Source organism: Impatiens glandulifera, chromosome 2 (assembly GCF_907164915.1).
Source record: "Impatiens glandulifera chromosome 2, dImpGla2.1, whole genome shotgun sequence".
Taxonomy (NCBI): Eukaryota; Viridiplantae; Streptophyta; class Magnoliopsida; order Ericales; family Balsaminaceae; genus Impatiens; species Impatiens glandulifera.
The window spans coordinates 48,194,010-48,213,552 of record NC_061863.1 but is presented as its reverse complement, the minus strand read 5'-3'; the positions used below and the strand labels follow the sequence as shown (position 1 = coordinate 48,213,552).

At 30.8% G+C, this 19,543-nt stretch overlaps 3 protein-coding genes across 3 annotated transcripts; 1 reads left to right on the top strand and 2 right to left on the bottom strand.

Moving 5' to 3' along the window:
• Nucleotides 1-2,351: 2,351 nt before the first annotated feature.
• Nucleotides 2,352-4,154, top strand: LOC124923623 (transport and Golgi organization 2 homolog). The gene is made up of 5 exons (XM_047463587.1): nucleotides 2,352-2,543; nucleotides 2,698-2,881; nucleotides 3,359-3,568; nucleotides 3,659-3,853; nucleotides 3,930-4,154. The coding sequence occupies exons 1-5, from the start codon at nucleotides 2,461-2,463 to the stop codon at nucleotides 4,080-4,082; spliced, it is 825 nt and encodes a 274-aa protein (XP_047319543.1). The 5' UTR covers nucleotides 2,352-2,460; the 3' UTR covers nucleotides 4,083-4,154.
• Nucleotides 4,155-5,699: 1,545 nt separating this feature from the next.
• LOC124923622 (protein EXORDIUM-like 5) lies at nucleotides 5,700-6,958 on the bottom strand. Its single transcript, XM_047463586.1, has one exon. It carries the CDS (start codon nucleotides 6,915-6,917, stop codon nucleotides 5,877-5,879), a length of 1,041 nt encoding a protein of 346 aa, XP_047319542.1. The 5' UTR covers nucleotides 6,918-6,958; the 3' UTR covers nucleotides 5,700-5,876.
• Nucleotides 6,959-8,243: 1,285 nt separating this feature from the next.
• Nucleotides 8,244-13,272, bottom strand: LOC124923620 (protein NUCLEOLAR COMPLEX ASSOCIATED 4). Its single transcript, XM_047463585.1, has 14 exons — nucleotides 12,842-13,272; nucleotides 12,671-12,763; nucleotides 12,521-12,594; nucleotides 12,269-12,330; nucleotides 12,132-12,183; nucleotides 11,539-11,642; nucleotides 10,749-10,909; nucleotides 10,501-10,559; nucleotides 10,243-10,417; nucleotides 9,786-9,959; nucleotides 9,062-9,161; nucleotides 8,897-8,954; nucleotides 8,662-8,767; nucleotides 8,244-8,576 (listed from the first exon to the last, which is right to left on the bottom strand). The coding sequence occupies exons 1-14, from the start codon at nucleotides 13,211-13,213 to the stop codon at nucleotides 8,406-8,408; spliced, it is 1,761 nt and encodes a 586-aa protein (XP_047319541.1). The 5' UTR covers nucleotides 13,214-13,272; the 3' UTR covers nucleotides 8,244-8,405.
• Nucleotides 13,273-19,543: the final 6,271 nt, after the last annotated feature.

The window sequence follows — 19,543 nt, the reverse complement described above, 5'->3', positions numbered from 1 at the left end:
CAATTAACTTTGCTTTTTTACTAAGTAAAACCTTAGTTGGTTATTATTTCTCACTAAAATCAGCAGAATCTTTTAGTAATCTTCTTTTTGAGAGTGTTGGGCTAGTTTAATTAAGTTTACAGGCAATTTATTTGTGTTTATTTGTTAAGTGCCCATACACGTTTATACTAATCAGCTTATTTGAATAATTAATTATGTTTGATTATTTTTTTATTTATACACAATTATTAAGTTTAATGTTTAACTTATTCACAAAAGTTATTGTAATAACTTATTACAAAATCGCGTCTTTGTTTTTAATCCGAATCAAACTACCCCAAATAATGTGTTTGAAAAATTACAATAACATGATTTAATGCAATGTGGACCAATTATATGAAGTTACCCATACTAATCATGAAGCGCCTCCCAAAGTTTCTTTAGAAATAGGTTTATATAATTATATCCCGTTTATAGAAGAATGTATTAATTATGTTGTCTCTAAAATGGAGGTTAGGATATTTAAAAGAGAATTGACTTGATACCTTACCGTTATAGTTTTTCGCTTAAACTCAAAGTGTTTTCAGATGAAATTAAATCCGTGACATTTTGATTTTTCAAGACGACTCTTACCACTGTCTCTAACATTAATGATATATCTAACAAAAATTAGAAAATTAACATTTTAGAGTTAGTTGATATGAGTTTTTGAATTTTGTAAAGATTTTATATGGTTCTTTAGAAATTATTTCTTTATCAAATTAATATCATTTTAATTATCAAATTATTAATTTTATTAACTAAAATATTAAAACATTATTACTTTATTTTTATTAAATTTTAAATAAATAAATAAAATATTTTAGTTATTAAACCAATTAAAAATTTTAATCAACAAAGTTTTTTTTAAACAAAATCTCCCAAAAATAATTTCAAATAACCAAGATCAAACAAGCTTTTAATTATAATAAAAATATTGGGATGGAAGAATATGCAATGTATATTGTTCCTATGACAAAAATAGATCTACATCAGTGTTAATCAAAATGATAAATCAAATTGGAGTAAAAAACACAAATTTAAGTATTCCTTATTATTCTCTCTATATATTATAACAGTGAAAAAAATGTTAAATGTACTTGAGGATCTCCCTATTGTTTTATAAACATATATATATTTTTTAATTATAAGTCATTTATGAGTCTTTCATTGTGAGGGTGAGAATTGGAAAAAAAATTATCATGATAAAAGAAATATGTATATCTATCACATGAAACAAAACAAAAAAAATTATGATTTGAATCATAATTAAAAAATAATTTATATATGAACAAGAAAAAAAGAAAAATCTTAATTATTGTCAAGAAATATGTTTATTTATTTTATTTTAACATAAATATAAACTTTGAGACATGAACTTCAAGCTAATATGGAAGAGTTATATAAATTAAATAATAAGGCTGTCGAATTTAAAATAGGAAAGAACATAAATTTATCATTAAACTAAAACAAAATATTTTCATATATCATTATTGAACTAATTTTTATTAACATAGATAAACATAAAAATATATATATTAATTTTATAAAAATAGTGAATGTAAAAAAAGTTTGATCTATTTTGTTTTTTTATTTAACGTGATACTCTAATCCTAGTTAGTATACTTAATTGATCAATTATTACCATGGAATTGGAACAACCGACTATGTGATGATGAGAGAGAACCTCAAACTAATATCAGCTTTACCGCATCGTAAAACGGTTGGTTCAAATAACATTTACTATTATCACTTAAAATACTGTTAAAATATATATATATATTTTTTAAGAATGATTTCATCGAAAATGTCGGGAAACACCGAAAAAACAACAAATATTTTTTTTCAACCCTACAACATAAAAGGAATAGAGAAAAGAGCTATATAAATATTTTAAATTTAAAACGGATTAATCGACTCGGTTTATGATTCTATTCTAACTATCAACAAATTCCTAAAATTTTAAGCGGAATGGAAAGGCCGGTTGAAAATTGGATATCGGACTTGTGGTCGTCAAAGCAATTCAAAATTGAAAAATATTAAAAAGGAAGATATATTAATTTTTAAAAAAGTGAATCATCTAAAATATATATATATATATATATATATATATATATTTTACATGTAAATCATACATTTTATCTCACTTAACAACAAAAACTTTATTTTATTTTTTTTACATATAAAACCTTAATATTTTGTTTTAGTTTAATTATAAAATTAGCATTTTTCCCACTTAAAATATAAAATATAAGCAAGTTTATGGGCAAAAATAGATTTAAAAATTAGAAGATGCTTTAAATCTGATTTCCGACTCTTGAAGGCGGTTGACGGTGCATCACTTCAGTTTGACAAACCGCGAATCGACGGATTCTCGGAGAAGACGATACACGAACTGTAATCAATCGTGAAGTCGCAGGAAGGTAAGAAAGGAAAGCGGTAATGTGTATATCTGCTTTTATATGGCAAGCTCATCCAATCTACTCACTAATTCTACTTCACAACAGAGATGAATATCATGATCGGTTAGTGCCGATCTCTTCCATTTCTTGCCTTTTCAATCTTCACTTCTTCTTTATAACTTGTGATATACTATAGTAATTAATAAATGATGTTTGGTTGTACTTGTTGCTGAGATGATTGTTTGTTCCATTTATTTTTGTTTTGTTTCGTTGGAAGGCCGACGACGCCATTGATATGGTGGGAAGGTGATCAGATACTTGGTGGAAGAGATAATCTCGCCGGAGGTACGTGGTTGGCTTGTTCTAGAGGTGGGAGAATTGCTTTTGTTACTAATGTCAGGGAAATTCAGAAGCTACCAAATGCTATGAGCAGAGGTGCTTTACCAGTTAACTTCCTTGAGGTGAAATTCCACTTTTGAGCACATTACCTGTTTGTTAAAATGCCTGTTCAGCTATAAGATTAAGAACTAGATATCTAGGTCAATTGCCATTATATTTATTGATGATTTGAAAGTGTGTTTTTGTTTAATGTTTCTAGGGTTTGAATTGACAGAAATTAGAAATAGTCTATGAGCAGAGGTGCTCTACCAGTTACCTTCCTTGAGGTGAAATTCCACTATCGAGCACATTACTTGTTCGTTAAATGCTTGTTCGAGCTATAAGAACTAGATATCTAGGTCAATTGCCATTATATTTATTGATGATTTGAAAGTGTGTTTTTGTTTAATGTTTCTAGGGTTTGAATTGACAGAAATTAGAAATAGTCTACCTATTCTGAATTAAGTTTGGAGATAGAACAACCATGGATTAATCACAATTTAGCAGAGTAATTGGCTTCTTATGTGATTTACTCTTTTGCTTATTGCTGTCTGGTATAGAGCAAGAAGGATCCAAAGGCTTTTGCAGAGGAACTGATGAAGGAAACAGATAATTATAACGGGTTTAACCTAATCATAGCTGATATTTCTTCCAGAGTAATGGTTTACATAACTAACAGATCTAAAGAAGCTAGTTACCCGACAATGGAGGTTGTTCAACCAGGTATTCATGTATTGTCAAATGCAAGTCTCGACTCACCATGGCCTAAGGTACGATAACATTGCCTCGTCATGAATCATGATTGATTGTTAATAGGTTTTGATCAGCAATTATGTCTCAAAAATCTTTGATTGATGCAGGCTGAACGACTGAGAAGCAGTTTCAAAGGTCTGTTGGAGACATATGCTGAAGTTGAATTCCCCATAGAAGAAGAAACAGTGGAGAAATTAATGAGGGACACTACTAAAGACGACGGAATCAATCTACCAAACATTCATACCCGCGAGTGGGAACACCTTCTCAGCTCTATTTTTGTTAAAGTAGATACTTCTGAGGTGAGCAGTCTTGATCTTATCAAAATTCTTTTTATCAAGTGTTCAAATTATGTCTGAATGATCATATCTTGAAAAGGGATGCTATGGGACAAGAAGCATTTCTGCCTTAAGCTTCAACGTAAACGGGGAGGTTAGGTTTTGCGAGAAGTATATTGATGGAGGATCGTGGAAAGTTTCAACTGAAACATTCCATATTGGAACCGGATCCGAATGTCGTATGCACGAGTAAGTCCAACACTAGTCCCAAACTCGCATTTCATATTTTCATGGTGATAATCTATTTACCCTTTAACTTTTAGCACTAACATTGCTTGCTTTGTTGGATCTTTAGTAAAAACTAAATCAAAGAGTTAAATGACAATCTTTAGGTGTGAAAGTTATTAGATATTTATATAAATATCCTAAAAAAGAAGATGATGAATAAATGTCCTAAAAATGTAAGGTAAGGTTGGCTGGCTGGGCCATTTGAATTAAAGAAGATGATTGAAAAAGGAATAGTTTTTTCTTTTTAATACTGACAAAAGTAGATGAAATAAATCTCAAACTCTCTTCATTTACATACTGCTATTCAAATTCCCAACCACCAAACATCACATGATCATTTCAAAGATATTTTCTTTTGTGTTAAAGAAATAAAAAGTAAAAGTTATTTGATTTGGAACATTAGTTTCTTAGGGCAACTCCAACGGAACCCCATACGCAAACCCATTCCTATATTTCCCTCCAACCGTCCGGCAAATCACAACAGCAAAATGGGTTTTACACTTTTTTTAAAAAAAAAAACGCATATTTGCGTATACACTATTCACCCTGCATACTTATTTTATAAAAGATTAATTTAGTCCTTGAAATGTATTACTATATTAATTTAAATATTAAACTTGTTTAAATAAATTATTTAAAATAATTTAGTGATCTTTTAATTTTTAATTTTAAGATAAAAAGTTATAATATTTTTTAAATATTTAATTAAATCATTAAATTGTATTATACTTAAAATTTATCTAATTTATTTTATATTTATATTTTATTTTATATTTTTATGTTATATTTTATCTAATTTTAAGTGTGTTGTGCATATTTTTGTTTATTTAAATGTATTATTTAATTATTTTATTGTTTATGAATTATTGATATATACTTAATTTTATTTTAATATTATTAAATGAATGAGAAAAGATTGGGATTAAATATGTAAAGTTGATAAATATATAGATAATATTAATAAGGTTAAAAAGTTAGTGTAAGAAAAGAATATTCTAAGAATATTCTTTTGGGTTTGGAAATGAGTTTTTGGGTTGGAGATAAATTACTGTTTGATGTGACGTTTACTGCATTTTGGGTTTAAGAATGGGTTTGTGGGTTGGAGATGGTCTTAGACAGGATCAAACATCTTCAAACTACTCCCATAAAATAAATATTCTATTATAACTATCTATGTATGACTGACCTAAGACCTTGTTTGGATTGAGGTTGATTTATTTAAATAATTTTATTCAGATTGAGATTATGAAATGTTTGGATATTTGATGAAAATATTCAAAATGTATTAATATTTTAAAAAAAAAGGTAAGGGAATGATGAAACAGAAGGGACCCTTCTGAAGAGCTTATATTAGCTGGAAGTCACCAAAACTGTCCCAAATTTAAACAGTGATGTCCTTTTTTATTTGACATCAAGTCCCATACACCTTTAAATATATACTTCTATTTAATAAATAATTATCCAGTTATTATAATAATATTAATGTTACCTACTTTTATTGAACCAAGGACCAAATATTAGTTACAATATTCAATCCCATGTGAAAAGTTTGAAATTTTAAATCCATCTAAAACAAATCAAATATTAAATTATGAATTAAAACATTTAAAAATAGTTTATATATTAAAAATCTTCCGCATATATACAAAAAGAAATTCTTATTCTAAAAGAACCTTTTTTAAAAGCGTGGAATCATCAAAATCAAAATTCTACAAAATAGCGACGGCTCATAAGCGTCGCTAAATACGACAGATTCAATTCAATCCAAAGCATTAGGTCCGGCACAGGCTTTCAAAACAGGGCTCCATAACCATTGTACAAGATATTTACGGCCGCGACGGCCATTCAAATTGTAGGTATGTCCTTTCTCATCTCTCATAACTTGACCAATATAGCCGCCGCCGCCGCCGGTTCCATAAAGACCTTCACATAAATCTCCAATCTCCGTCGGCGCCGTCGGATCTTCACCGGCGTACCAAGCATTCACCAATGGATTAGAAGATAACTCCGCCAATTCATGTCCAATCACACTTATCATACCATCAACACCCACATCACCATTCGGTGGTCTCAACAAACCAGGCCCTCCTCCACCCATATAACCAGGTAAAGCAAACGGATAAGCACAAACTTCAGGACATTGTTTCCCTGAATTCCCAACCCAAGCATAAGGAAGTGTGTATCCAACCATAGATGGGAATGTAAAATAATGAAACCCACAAACCGCCCTGCAGAAATCCTGCATCGTGACGTCGGTTGAAGTGAGAATTAGATAGATCCCGTTTCGATGATCGACTGGGAAAGGTGCGGATTGTACGGCGGAGGCGATAACTTGTTGGATTGATAAACGGGTGAGATGAGTACCGTGAGAGTAACGGTTGTCTTCGTATTCTCCGGCGAGAAGGACTGAACGGGAAATGTTGGCGCCGGTTTGGTCTGTGTATAGAGAAACGGTGGACCACCATTCGGCAACGGAGGGGGAAGGGGCGGCGGCGGCGGTGGCGGTGGAGATGGAGAGGAGGAAATCTTTGATTAGAAGTTTTTGAGTTGGAGACCAGTTGCCGTACCAAATGAGGTATATGTTAATTGGAGAAGAAAGAACAGGACCCATGTGGTAACGAAGGTCGACTAGATTTGATGATCCTTCGAATTTTTTAGAGGTGGAGAGAGATCTTGGTGGGAGCTTTGGATTGTAGTAGTTTGGTTTGATATTGAGTGTTTGAACGGCGGCGGTAGGGGATGATGAGGAAGAAGAAAAGGGGAAGAAGAAGAAAAGGATAAGAATAATTGCAGACGCCATTGAAGAAGAAGGAAGAAGGGGATCGGAGGTGTGAGTGAAGCTGACTAAATGGTGGAAGGTTGATTTTATAAGGAAGAAGATGATGGGCTGGAGACAGCTGCCATTATGATTATGTGTGGGCAACAGATACATGGCCTTTCTCTATCTCTATTGTTTCTTTGTTTCTTTTAGAAATTGCATCCTAAAATTCAAATTCAACTTCAAAATATGGCTTAGGTTTAATGGAATAAACCTAGAATATTTGAATAATGGTGAGTTGAATTTATATTGATTTTGAGGAAAATGGTATTTTTATGGTAAAAAATTAATTATTTTTAAAATAATAAGTATTTTGATTAATAGATTAGTTGATAAGAAATGAATTAGATGATGTTTGATTATAATTGTATTTTTAAATAAATTTAACCTAAAATGTTTTAAAGGTTTGTTCCAAATTGGTTTAAGATTTTTTTAGATTTGGTTCAAATAAACATTTTTTTTAAATGAAAAAGTAAGTTGTTTAGATTTTTAATTTGTTAATGAGTAATTTGATGATTATAATGATGGTTATCTAATAATGAGATAATTTATCTATAAAAATAATTAAATCAAATCTAAAAAAAAAAATCTAAAAAATAACATCAAACAAGTTTTAAGAGCTAGTTACATATTATTTTGGATTTTACCCAAGTATCTAGTCTTATACTTTATCATTAATTAAATTTATTAAATAAAATATCAAATTATTTCTTAGTTAAATATTTTTATAATTTTATTATTAAATAATATTTACCAATGATAAGGGTATTTAGCTAATATATATACTTATAAACATCAATTTTATTCTAAATCATATCAAACTGATTTTTTAAATTTTTTTTAAATCAGTTTTTATCTCAAAAAAAAAGATATCAACATCAAACTAGCTTTAGAGAATAAAATATAGAGTAGGACTAACTAACTTGACCACTATACTAGTAGTAGGGTTTGTGAGAGATTGATTAAGTCGGTTAAAAAGGAGTTTGGGCCGGTGGGTTGGGTCAAGGATGACTTTTTAATGTTCCAATTTGACTTTTTATTAATTACCACTTTATTCTAAACACACACATATATTTTGTATGATTAAAAAGGGAGCCTAATAAAATGGTAATGGGTTATGGGGGCCATAAATGCAATCATTATAATGGGCATTGTAGATACATCATACAGCTGCTATTTATAGAACGCGTGACAAGAGAAACAAAAGAGACTGGAACCCACCCAATATCTATCTAACTATATGATTCCTTCCTAGTACTATTTATTATTATTATTATTATTATTCTACTTGTAGCAATTAAAGATTAATAAAAGTAATCATCTCCAATTTTTATAAAAAAAATATCTCATGTGAGTTACTACAAATACATCATCATCATCAAAAATAGAACAAGAAGAAGAAGCCAATATATATAGATTACAAACAAAGAAGGTACAATTGTTTGCAAATAAATGAATGAGATTCTTCTTCTACACTGCAACAACACATTGACGCTTTAAATTATTAGTGTCTTCTTCTTCAACATCGTCATCTTGTTGTGTCTGTTGAAATGTCCATCCAGCAAAATCATCATCTCTAAACAAACAACTTGGTGCTGTTTTGTAGTATGCCAATGGTACCTGCTTTACTCTTCGACGTATCTGTGTTTCCCATTCATTCATTTGTTCAATATTTTATGTTTTGAAATAAAATCGAATCAAACCAAACAAAACAAAACCTACTTACCTCCTCTCTAAATATTGTAGCATATGACCCCGAACTAAAATCTTTCACCAGAACTTCAGCTGTTTTGTTTCGGACAGTCAAATCATTCTCGAGTGACAATACAAATCTACAATATCACACAATTAAATCTAAACCAAAGGCTTCTCTCTCAGCTGCTTGTTGATCAAACATGGAAATATACTAATCATAATGTAGTACTAGTAAGTAGTATTCAGAACACATGGATGGAAGATACCTTGAAACAGGAGGACAATAATGGTGATGGAGTGTATCAATCTCCCAAAGCGAACTTCCTGCAATCAATACACAAAAAATAATATTATTCCAACAATCAATAATAGACTATACTTCAAGGATCCATATTCAGTAAAACGCAGAAGAAGAAGAAGAAGAAGCTTACTCATGGCATCAGTTTTTAGAGGGTCATTTTCCTCCGGTCGAAATTTATCTAAACCCAGTTTTTTACTCATGGCATCACTTTCTGAAGTAGCACTAACTTCCTGGGGTAAATCAAATTTAAACTAATTAAATTGTTGAGATAGAATACTTATCAGCTCCATAGTTTCAATCTTTACAGATAGAAGATATCAACAAAGTCATCATGAAACATAAAATCTTACAACAACTGTATAAAAATTACCCTGTTATCCAGTGAAACTTGCCTAACTTACTTGTCCAATACTGCATAACAAACAAATTTGTGGTGCCTGACTATCTAGTGAATTCCACCTTCATCAATCCCTTCTTTCATCAAAGCATTCAAATCATGAAGTAAAATACCACGATTACCCTTTATTTTATTTTTATAATATTTAAATACGAAAGGATATTTTTGATCATTTAACCCAAAGAATCTACTTTTTCATTAAACAATTTTTTTTCCAAAACAAAATAGAAGATCAAACAAGCCTTAACTGATTCATTAAAAAGATATTATATCAACACAAGGGAAAATGTGCTGAGATGTGCTAACAATGTCATATGGAAGCTTAAAAAGAAGTATGCAGATGATAGTAGTATGAATGTATAACAAATAAATCCTTTACCACATAAAGAAACTGCGCTAGCATGATAAATAACATTTCTAAAAACAATAAATAAAAGTTGAATAAGTTTGTTAGTACCCGATGCACCAGGAAGCTAATTGATGGATGCCTCCTCAGAAGGTTGTGAATCAGAGCAATAATAACTAAAGCTCCCGATGGAGGAACTGAGAGAGACAATCTACTCAACTTCTTAGCAAAAGAAGCAGCCAAATAAGCTGGTAGAAGGGGAGATTTCAGACAAGAATCAACTAGCTGCAACATATAGAAGAAGGGATGAAGTTAGTCCTCACCAAATTATGGACATCAACTCAAAATCGATAATTTATCCTCTTATTTGTCCAAAACCATAGATAACACGACTAGCTCAATTAAGGGACATGGTGAATTGAGTAATAAATCAAGGTTAATTAAACACAGTAAAGAACCTAAGAGATATACAATCCTCCGTTGAACTACTGAAAATTAAACAGAAATTCCAAAAACCGCAAAAAACATTACTACGAAAATAATCTAAAGATTAACATCGAGGAATAACCTCAAAAAACTTCGATCGATGTTTCGCCTTGAATATAGATGGAGACAAGAGTGCATATAGTTTTTCATAGAATTTGGGATACTCTAGACCATGCTTTGTCATCAAGATGAAAAGGCTGCTAAGGGACATCACACTGATAACTCCCCCAATATCATACGATCTTGTCAGAAAATCACTGCAAGTCATAATGAAGCGTAATCAATAAATGCTAAAATGTTTATTATTAAATTGAAAACATGCAATTTTACATAAACTCACCACAATAGAACAGGATTAGACAAATGAGGAATTACAGCTTGATGAAGTGCAACAAGGACCTGCAACCAATAGATAAATATGTCAAGACACAAAAAAAAATTGAAAAATAGAAACTACAACCAGAAAAGCACAGTGGTAATAGATAACCTAGATATTTTAAAGTATAGAACTACATCTGGCCAATCAAGAGTTTTAAAATGATGAAATCTAGTCAGCATCTAAACTTGATATTCTTCATGAGAATTTACCTCCTTGTACACATCAACAGGGAGTGGTAAGCGAAGGAAAGCAAACCATGCTTTATTGAACTTCAATTTTATCTTCTTGGAAATATCTGATGCATGATGTTTATCTTCCGTTTCCAGTGGCCCACTGTTCTTCTTTACATTCACTTTTTTAAAATCAAATCCTGACCAATGTTAAAACAATCCAGTCATCAATGAGTTTGTCCCTTGATTTAGGATGACGATACAAGTGATTGGAGATAACTGAAGCAAACATGCAGAGATGAGAAATGCAATTACCACGTTGGTCCAGTTATTTTGAAAGACAACAAAGTAAGACGAGAAAGAAGAAAGCAAAAAGAGATCAATCCCAAGAGCCCCAAAAGGGATTCTTTGTATTCTATCTTCACCCAATTTTCTCTACTCCCAACATAAGACAGTTTATCACTTCGAAAAAACAAACACAGGCACCAAAAGATAGCCATTTAGGCCACTTCTTTAAAAACAATAAACCACTAATGAGCCTCTATTTTCCAGCCATCTCCCTTGTGAAACTATAAACTACTCATGCAACTCCAGAAGCAGCATATAACTTGAAAACACATAGAAAACAATAGAGGTTGCTTCATACAGTGTACTTGTACTATCTGTGTACCAGTTTAACTGTTTCAAGGAAACCCCATAAATATATGCAAATGATTTTTAGCTCATGAAAGTACAAGTCAGAGAGCACAGCTTAAACTAATTGGAGAACAAGCAATAAAAATATGGAAACATAAGCATCAATATTTACAAGAAAAAAAAAAATACTTGCCTGATTCATTCCACATCTCAAAATCAATTTTCTCACCCCCACTTTCTATAGGAGGAGGAATATGAGTCAAGATAAAATGTGCCTTCCGAATGGAGAGCTCAGTCCTGTCATGTTTCAGCAAAAGAATTACACCACATAAGAAATAAAAAAACCTTATAAATTTGTTCAAATATTATCATGCTCAAGCATTTTAAATGGTAGGATTTATTTTGGGACACTTTTTTCACTAGGAAAATGAGGAAAATCATTATGTATACAACAATCCCAAAGCATATAACCGCAATGTTTAACTATATCTTATGGAAATGTATTTGGTGCCATTTTCTTGAACTGCAATAATATTTTCTTGAAAAATCATCAAGACCCACTCAAAACAGATACTAACTACTACATACATGTCTTTTTTGGCACATAAAAGACTCTCCTCCAAGTAAATTACTATGTAGTCTCTTTAACTATATCTTACTGTAATATACTTGGTGCCCGGTTTAATATAAGCAGATGCCACATTTTCCATCGAACTTAAAAATTGTTCTGAACCAGTATAATGAGAAGGATAAGAGGAAAGAATGTTTGTACAAGTTAAGACAAACCTTGTCATTGACTCATCATCATTGTTCTCAGATGAATTGCTGCATTTACTGTCTATGCAGGAGAAATAAATGGTATCAAATTAAAAATACATATCAATTATACCGGCATATTATAATCACTGTGCTATAATTGTTACCAGATATATCCTTTGTATCCAGAGTTCGAACCAACTTCTCTAGACTAATGTAAGTGAAATAGCTGCAATAAAAGATACAGACAGTTAAAATAACAGTAGAAATACAAAATGAGTTTAAGCCCTAAAACATTATGTAACACTTTATTATAATGTCCTTGTACTGATCAAAATTAGCATAGGCTTGCTCACAGCATAAGAGAAGGCATTTCTTTTTCTAATAATGGTATAAACCATATGATGTAAAATCCTTACCATACATCAGTGTACTTGAAGTACTTGGAAGCTAGTAAATCCAACAGAATCTCAATGCCCAGCACTGAATCAACCTGTAACATACACAGGGAGATGAGAGTTATAAACAAAGAGCATTATAACATATCTATAGCAAACTGGATAACTTACTATGCGATGAAGTAGCTTGTGGTATATGGCAGAATGAAATCTTCCTCCATTTCCCTCTTTAACAAAATCCATTATCGTGTCCAAACAGACCTCCTAAGGTATAGCAAAAAAAAACAGCAACATTATTATTGTACCAGAAAACACCAAGTAAATGGATATAATATGCATTACCCGCATAGTTTCATCGCATTTTGGAGATACAGAGATATCAATTAGCAACTTAACAAAGTCGTCAAATTTGGAACGAAGCCATGTCCGGTAAATAAATTCAGGATCATCTTGTCCGGAAGTTTGAGCATGTTTGGATTTGGAGGTGGAGGAGGAGGGGAGCTCCGGAAGGACGGGAGTGAAGAAGGATTGAAGAGAGACGATAGCTTCGAGTGCGTACTGCGGCGGAGAGGATGGAGTAACAAAAGTGAGTAACCGAGGAAGGTTATTGATATGGGCTCTAGACGAAAGAAGCTGGTGACCTAGCTCTTTCAAGTCTGATAGTTTGACGTTGTCTCTCTTCTTTCGCTTCTTCGATTGCATGACGGAATCCATTGGTTTCTAGTTTCGATTTCCAAGTGAGAAAGATGAGAGCTTTGCTGAAGGAGGAAGACAACAAAATTAAAAATAAAATAAAAAGTTGAGACCTGAAATTAGGGTTTGAAGGGATTAAGGCCTGTTTGCTTACACGGCCAGACCAGTTATCAATCATTGGGTTTTATGGGATCGGGCCCAAACTGCCCAGAACCCAAATCAATATAAATTTGTTTATAAAAAAGTACAAATTTTTTTTTCAGAATCAAATTTATTTTTAACTATTGTTTATTTTTAATGTAGAATGAGAGTATATATAATTTCAAGAGGGTAAATATGATTTATGATTGTTTTGATGTTATATCTTAAGATTTTTTTATTGTTTAAGTAATTATTTAAAATATAACTTAAATATGATAATGAGTTTATTATTAATTTTGTAAGAATAATATAACTGACTAATAATCTAGAGTTCACTTTTTAATCTTCAAAATTTTCAGATATAATTCCCATAATGATTATATTTTTTATATCACCAAATTATTCTTTAGATTAAATTAAGTTATTATTAAAAGAATAAAAAACAAAATTTAAAATTCAAGAAAACAATATATTAATAAGTACAGTGACATATAGTCCAAATAAAATATTATATATAAATATATAATATTTGATGTTAGTTACCGGGTTGTCGCATCACAACGTATAACTCGTTTTTGTTTGTTGAGCGTTCAATTATTAATTTGTTCAATTATTAATTTGTGGGTTGACTCATCCTTGGACAGTTTATTCTAAACCCTAACAAAAATAAATTAAAGTTCCAACACTTTAATTAACTAGTTAGTTCACATTTATATTTTAAATTCAATCAAATATTTAATAAACATTCAACAATTAATCTCAACATTTTTTCATTAATTTCTTAGAAATTTAATTTTTTTAATAAAAAAAAATTGAATGGTTAATAATATCAATTATATATTAATACACAAAATTATAAATATAAATGAAAATTATTAAGTTAAAGTGTCCATAGTTGATGATTGTATACGCATAGGAATGACAATGGGGCGGTTCGAGACGGAGAATTCATTTACCATTTCCGTCCCGTTTTTATTTTAGAGATTTTTTCAATATCATTTTCGTTCCGTTCGGTTTCGGGGAATCCCCGTGAGGCACCATTTATAAAATATTTAAAAATAAAATAAAAAATTATATAATAAAATTATATAAACGAATTTTTTAATATAATATATGTTGTAATATATTGAAATTCTATATTATTACATCTTTAAATTCTTATAAAATAGAATGAATAAATAAATATATTGGTGATTTTATATATTTAATTGTGTTTATAGTGTTCAGGGTAGAATCGATGTGAAGTCGGGGCGAGGGACACAAATATCATTAATGATTTAATTGAAAAGTTTTGATCAAGAAAATATTTAGCATCTTGAATGATTTTCATACTATCTCCTGCAATTAATATGTCATCAACATAAACTAATAATGTAGTAAACTATTTTCTGTCTTTAGTGTGAAAAGACAATTATCATTAACAAAATGTATAAATCCATATTCAAGTAAATGATTAGAAAATTGAAGATTCCATTGTCTTGACACTTGTTTTAAACCATAAAGACTTTTAGTGAGACGACAAACCTGATCGATTGTTCCTTTAGTGAATCCTTCATGAAGATGCATATATACATCTTCTTTAAGACTTCCATGTAGGAATGCGTTATTTACGTCGAGCTGCTGTAAAACCAGTTGTTAATTGAAGTTAAAGTAAGAAATAGTCTTACCGTGACAATTTTGGAAACGGGAGAGAAGCTTTCATGAAATCAATTCCACTCTTCTGGTTGTAACCCTTTGCAACCAGCCTCACTTTGTATTTTGTCACTGTTCCATTCGGGTTCAACTTTCTTTTGTAAACCCACATGCAACTTTCCATTTGGAAGTGGGACTAAATCCCATGTATTATTATTTTTTAAAGTAGTAAGTTCTTCATTCATAGCATCTTTTCAATGTTTTATTTTAGACGTTTTTTTAAATGATTGTGGTTTCTTAATAGTTGAAATATTTCCTAGAAATTCTAGGTATTCATCATTTACACAAGTTGATACATATGGAAAGGTTTTTGGTGTGTATGATATGACACTATAATTGTTATGTGCATTATTTGTGTTGACAATATAATCGTTTAACCAGGTAGGAGTTTTCTTCTCCCTAGTTTCTTTCCTTTATTCGGTTTGTAAATGTGATGTGTTTTGAAATGGATTTGTATGTATTTCTGCAGTTTCACTTTCAGGAATATGTGATGCATCAATGTCATTAATAATAAGATATGAATCCGAATCTTTAGAAAAAGTTGAATTTGAATCGGAATTAGAAAAATAGTCTTCAGTACTTAGAGAATTTTTTGTCTTCTTTGGTATATACTTTTCTGAGTGTGATATGGAAAAATGTTTTCATGAAAAATAATGTCCCTTGATACAATTATTGTTTCATTTGAAACATCAAAAACTCTATATCCCTTTTGACCTGAAGAATAACCAAGAAAGATACATTTCATTTCTCTATGTTCAAATTTGTTTTTGTGTGGTGTATTGTTTTTTATATAACAAAGTCAACCAAATATTTTCAGACAAGAGTAATCTGGTTTTTGTCTATGTAGAAAAAAAATGGATATTCCAAATTTAAAACATTTGAAGGAGTTCTGTTTATTATATATGTAGCTATCAAAATTGAAAAAGGCAAAAAATGGCATTTGTGCTTGTAACATTAGTGATCGTGCAACTTGAAAAAGATGTTGATGCTTACGTTCTACCACCCATTTTGTTGTGGAGTGTAGATGCAAGATTTCTGATGCAAAATACCATGCTTTTTAAAAAAAGATTGGCATGCATGACTTAAAAATTCACTACCATTGTTTGTTTGGACAATTTTAATGGAAGAATTAAATTATATTTTAATCATGACATGAAAATCTATGAATGTTTGAATAACTACTGCTTTGTTTTTAACATGTATGTCCATGTACATCTATTATAGTCATCCATTATTGTTTACCTAAAAGGACAGTCAATAAGTGATGTTTCTTTATAGGGACCCCAAATATCCAAATGAATAAGTGCAAAATATTGTGTAGTTTTAGATATACTAATATTATAAGGTAATCTTTGTAATTTAGCCAATGAACAAATATCACAATGAAAATGTTTATGTTTACTAACATCAGAAACATGTTTAAGGGCAGTATGAGAAGGATGCCCAAACATTCTATGCATTATTTAAAAATCAATAGAACATTATGTACTTTATTCTTAATAACATACTTGGTATCTAGATTTTTTAACAAATAGAGATTTTGAGATAGATGTCCCTTACCTACTATGTTTCCATCTTTAGAGTCTTACAATAAACATCTAGAAGAGGAAAATTAACACCTAATATTGCTATTTTTTTTGCAATTTTCGATACATATATTAGATTGTATGAAAAATCAGGTACATGTAGAACATTAATTAACTTTAATTTATTAGTAAGTCTTATATTACCCATGTGTTTAACATATTTTGTTGTTTCATCAGGTAAAAATAAATGAACGTTTGTTATTTTCTTAAAATCTGTCATTAATAATAAATCAGTATATATATGGAAGCTAGCTCCACTATCAATAATCCAAATAGGTTTTTCTTTATGACTATGCACATTTAAACTATATGCACCAATATAAAAGTAATCTTGTATAGAAGACATACCTGCAAAATATGTGTTTTTCCTTTTATTTCTAAGAGACAACTCTTGACAAGATTTTTAAGAGTTATCATGTCCGCATTGCTCCATTTACTCGAAGACTCTGGTTGCTCCTCATAGTTTGAGAAAGGTGTATTAACAACATTAACATAATTTTTTAACTGATCCTAAGTCTTTTTGTCCTTTGAACCATTCTGGGTATCTATTTATCTTGAAACACTCATCTTGTACATGTCCGCTTGATTTGCAATATTGGCAGAACAAATCTTTGTTGCTGAATTTGGTTCATTTTCCATTGTTCTGTCCTTTGCTTTTTCTTTTTGAATTATTATGATTTCTTTGATGTTGATCGATAGTGTCTCTCATTAGCATAGAAAAATTTTCATTGTGCTCTATCATGTGACTTTGAACTTCTCGATGTCTTTCAATGCTTAACAACATAGAATAAGCTTTATTGATACTTGGTTTTGGATCCATTAGAAGAATTTATTTTCGAGCGTTGTCATAGTATTCATTTAAACCTATTAGAAAATTGTGTGAGCTTGTTGGAAATATCATATTGTATGACCATCTTTGACATCTTGCTGCAACAGTATACTCCTGGATCATAATTACAACATGCAAGTGGCTTCAGAATCATTAACTCATCCCATAACTTATTGATCTTGCTGAAATATTTTTCTATAGTTAATGAACCTTGTCTCAGATTTCTGATAGTTTTCTGTATCTGAAATGCTAGTGGTTTATTATTTTCTTGATATCTTTCTTTGATATCAACCCATAGATCAATAACAGTTGTTGTAGATGAGTAATTACTCTTAATTTCATTTGTTACAAAAAGCGTCTAGTCAGGTACAGATGTTAGTTATGACCATTTACGTATTTTTAGTTGTAAAGCCTTTGTGCATATTCTAAAAGATGAGAGGTCTAATTTATATGCAAAAACCAGACAATGCATATTTTTGGGTTATTCAGGTACATAATTTTAAAGACGGTGACAAACTTGATGCACATATACGTGTTCTTTTTGGTCTTGAGCTACCTCATGATGTTGAGGAGATAAGGCCACATGTTCAGACTTGGATAGTGATAATAATGTTCCTCAAGGTCAAGTTTTAGGCCATGGAAATGATACAGAAATTGATCCTAATAATAATATTGATGTTGATTTTGAAGTTCAACAAGAAGATGGAAATAAATAAAATCAACAAACAAGGGTACTTAGGAAGTCTACTAGGGAGAAAAAAATCAAGTTTTAATTACCCGACTACATAGTATGTCCTTCTAACTGATTGTGGAGAGTCTATATGCTATAAGAACGCTCTTGAGAATGCTCACAAGGAAGAATGGATAGTTGATGTGGATGAAGAGATAAGTCATTGTTGAAAAATGGCACATATTAATTGGTGGAAAGACCAAAGAACAAAAAAGTATTACAAAATAATTAGGTGTACAAGCAATAAGGTGATGATAACAAGCTAAGATACAAGGCTAGACTAGTTATCAAATGTTTTGGCTAGAGGCATGGAATCGATTATGATGAGATTTTCTCACCGGTAGTGAAAATAACTTACATCCGAGTGGTGTTACGTCTAACTGCTTGTATGGATCTCGAGGTTGAACAACTTGATGTCAAAACTGCATTTCTTCACGTTGATTTAGATGAAGATGTTTATATGGAGCACCTTGAAGCTTACAATAAGAAAGGTGAAGAAAGCAATGTGTGCAAGATTATCAAAAATCTATACGATTTGAAGCAAGCACCAATGTAGTAGTATCTTAAGTTTGAGTCGTTCATGACCATCCATGGGTACATGAAGACGTCTACAAATCATTGTATCTTTGTGCAAAAGTTTACTTCTAATGATTTTATTATACTTCTCATATATGTTGATGACATACTGATTGTAGGGAAAGACAATCTCAAGATTGCCAACTTGAAAAGGGATTTGACTAAGTCTTTTGAGATGAAAGACTTGGGTCAAGCAAAACAAATTCTTATAATGCAGATTATTCATGATCGGGTGAAGAAAATACTATGGTTGTCTCAAGAGAGATATATTGAGAAGATTCTGAAAAGATTCTATATGAACAAGGCAAAACTAATTATTTGTCCATTGGCTACACACTTGAAAATAAACAAGACAATATCTCCCAGGGATGAAGAGGAAAAACAAGAAATATGCAAGGTTCCATATGCTTCAGCAATAATTATTATGGTGCATGCAGTTTGCATAAAACCGGATATAGCTCATGCGGTTGGAGTAGTTAGTCATTTCCTTTCAAATCCCAGTAAGATACACTGGGAAGAGGTTAAGTGGCTATTGAGATATCTTTAAGGGACCTCCGAATACGCTTTGTGTTATGGTACTGGAAAACCACATGTTGAAGGGTTTTCTGATTCAGATATGAGTGGTGATATTGACACAATAAGATCAACTTTAAGGTATCTATTTATCTTTGGAAGAGGAGTTGTATCATGACAGTCTCATCTACAGAAATGAGTTGCTTTGTCTACTACATAAGCTGAATTTATTGCAATTACTAAATATTGTAAGGAATGAGATGGATGAAAGAATTATTGAAAGA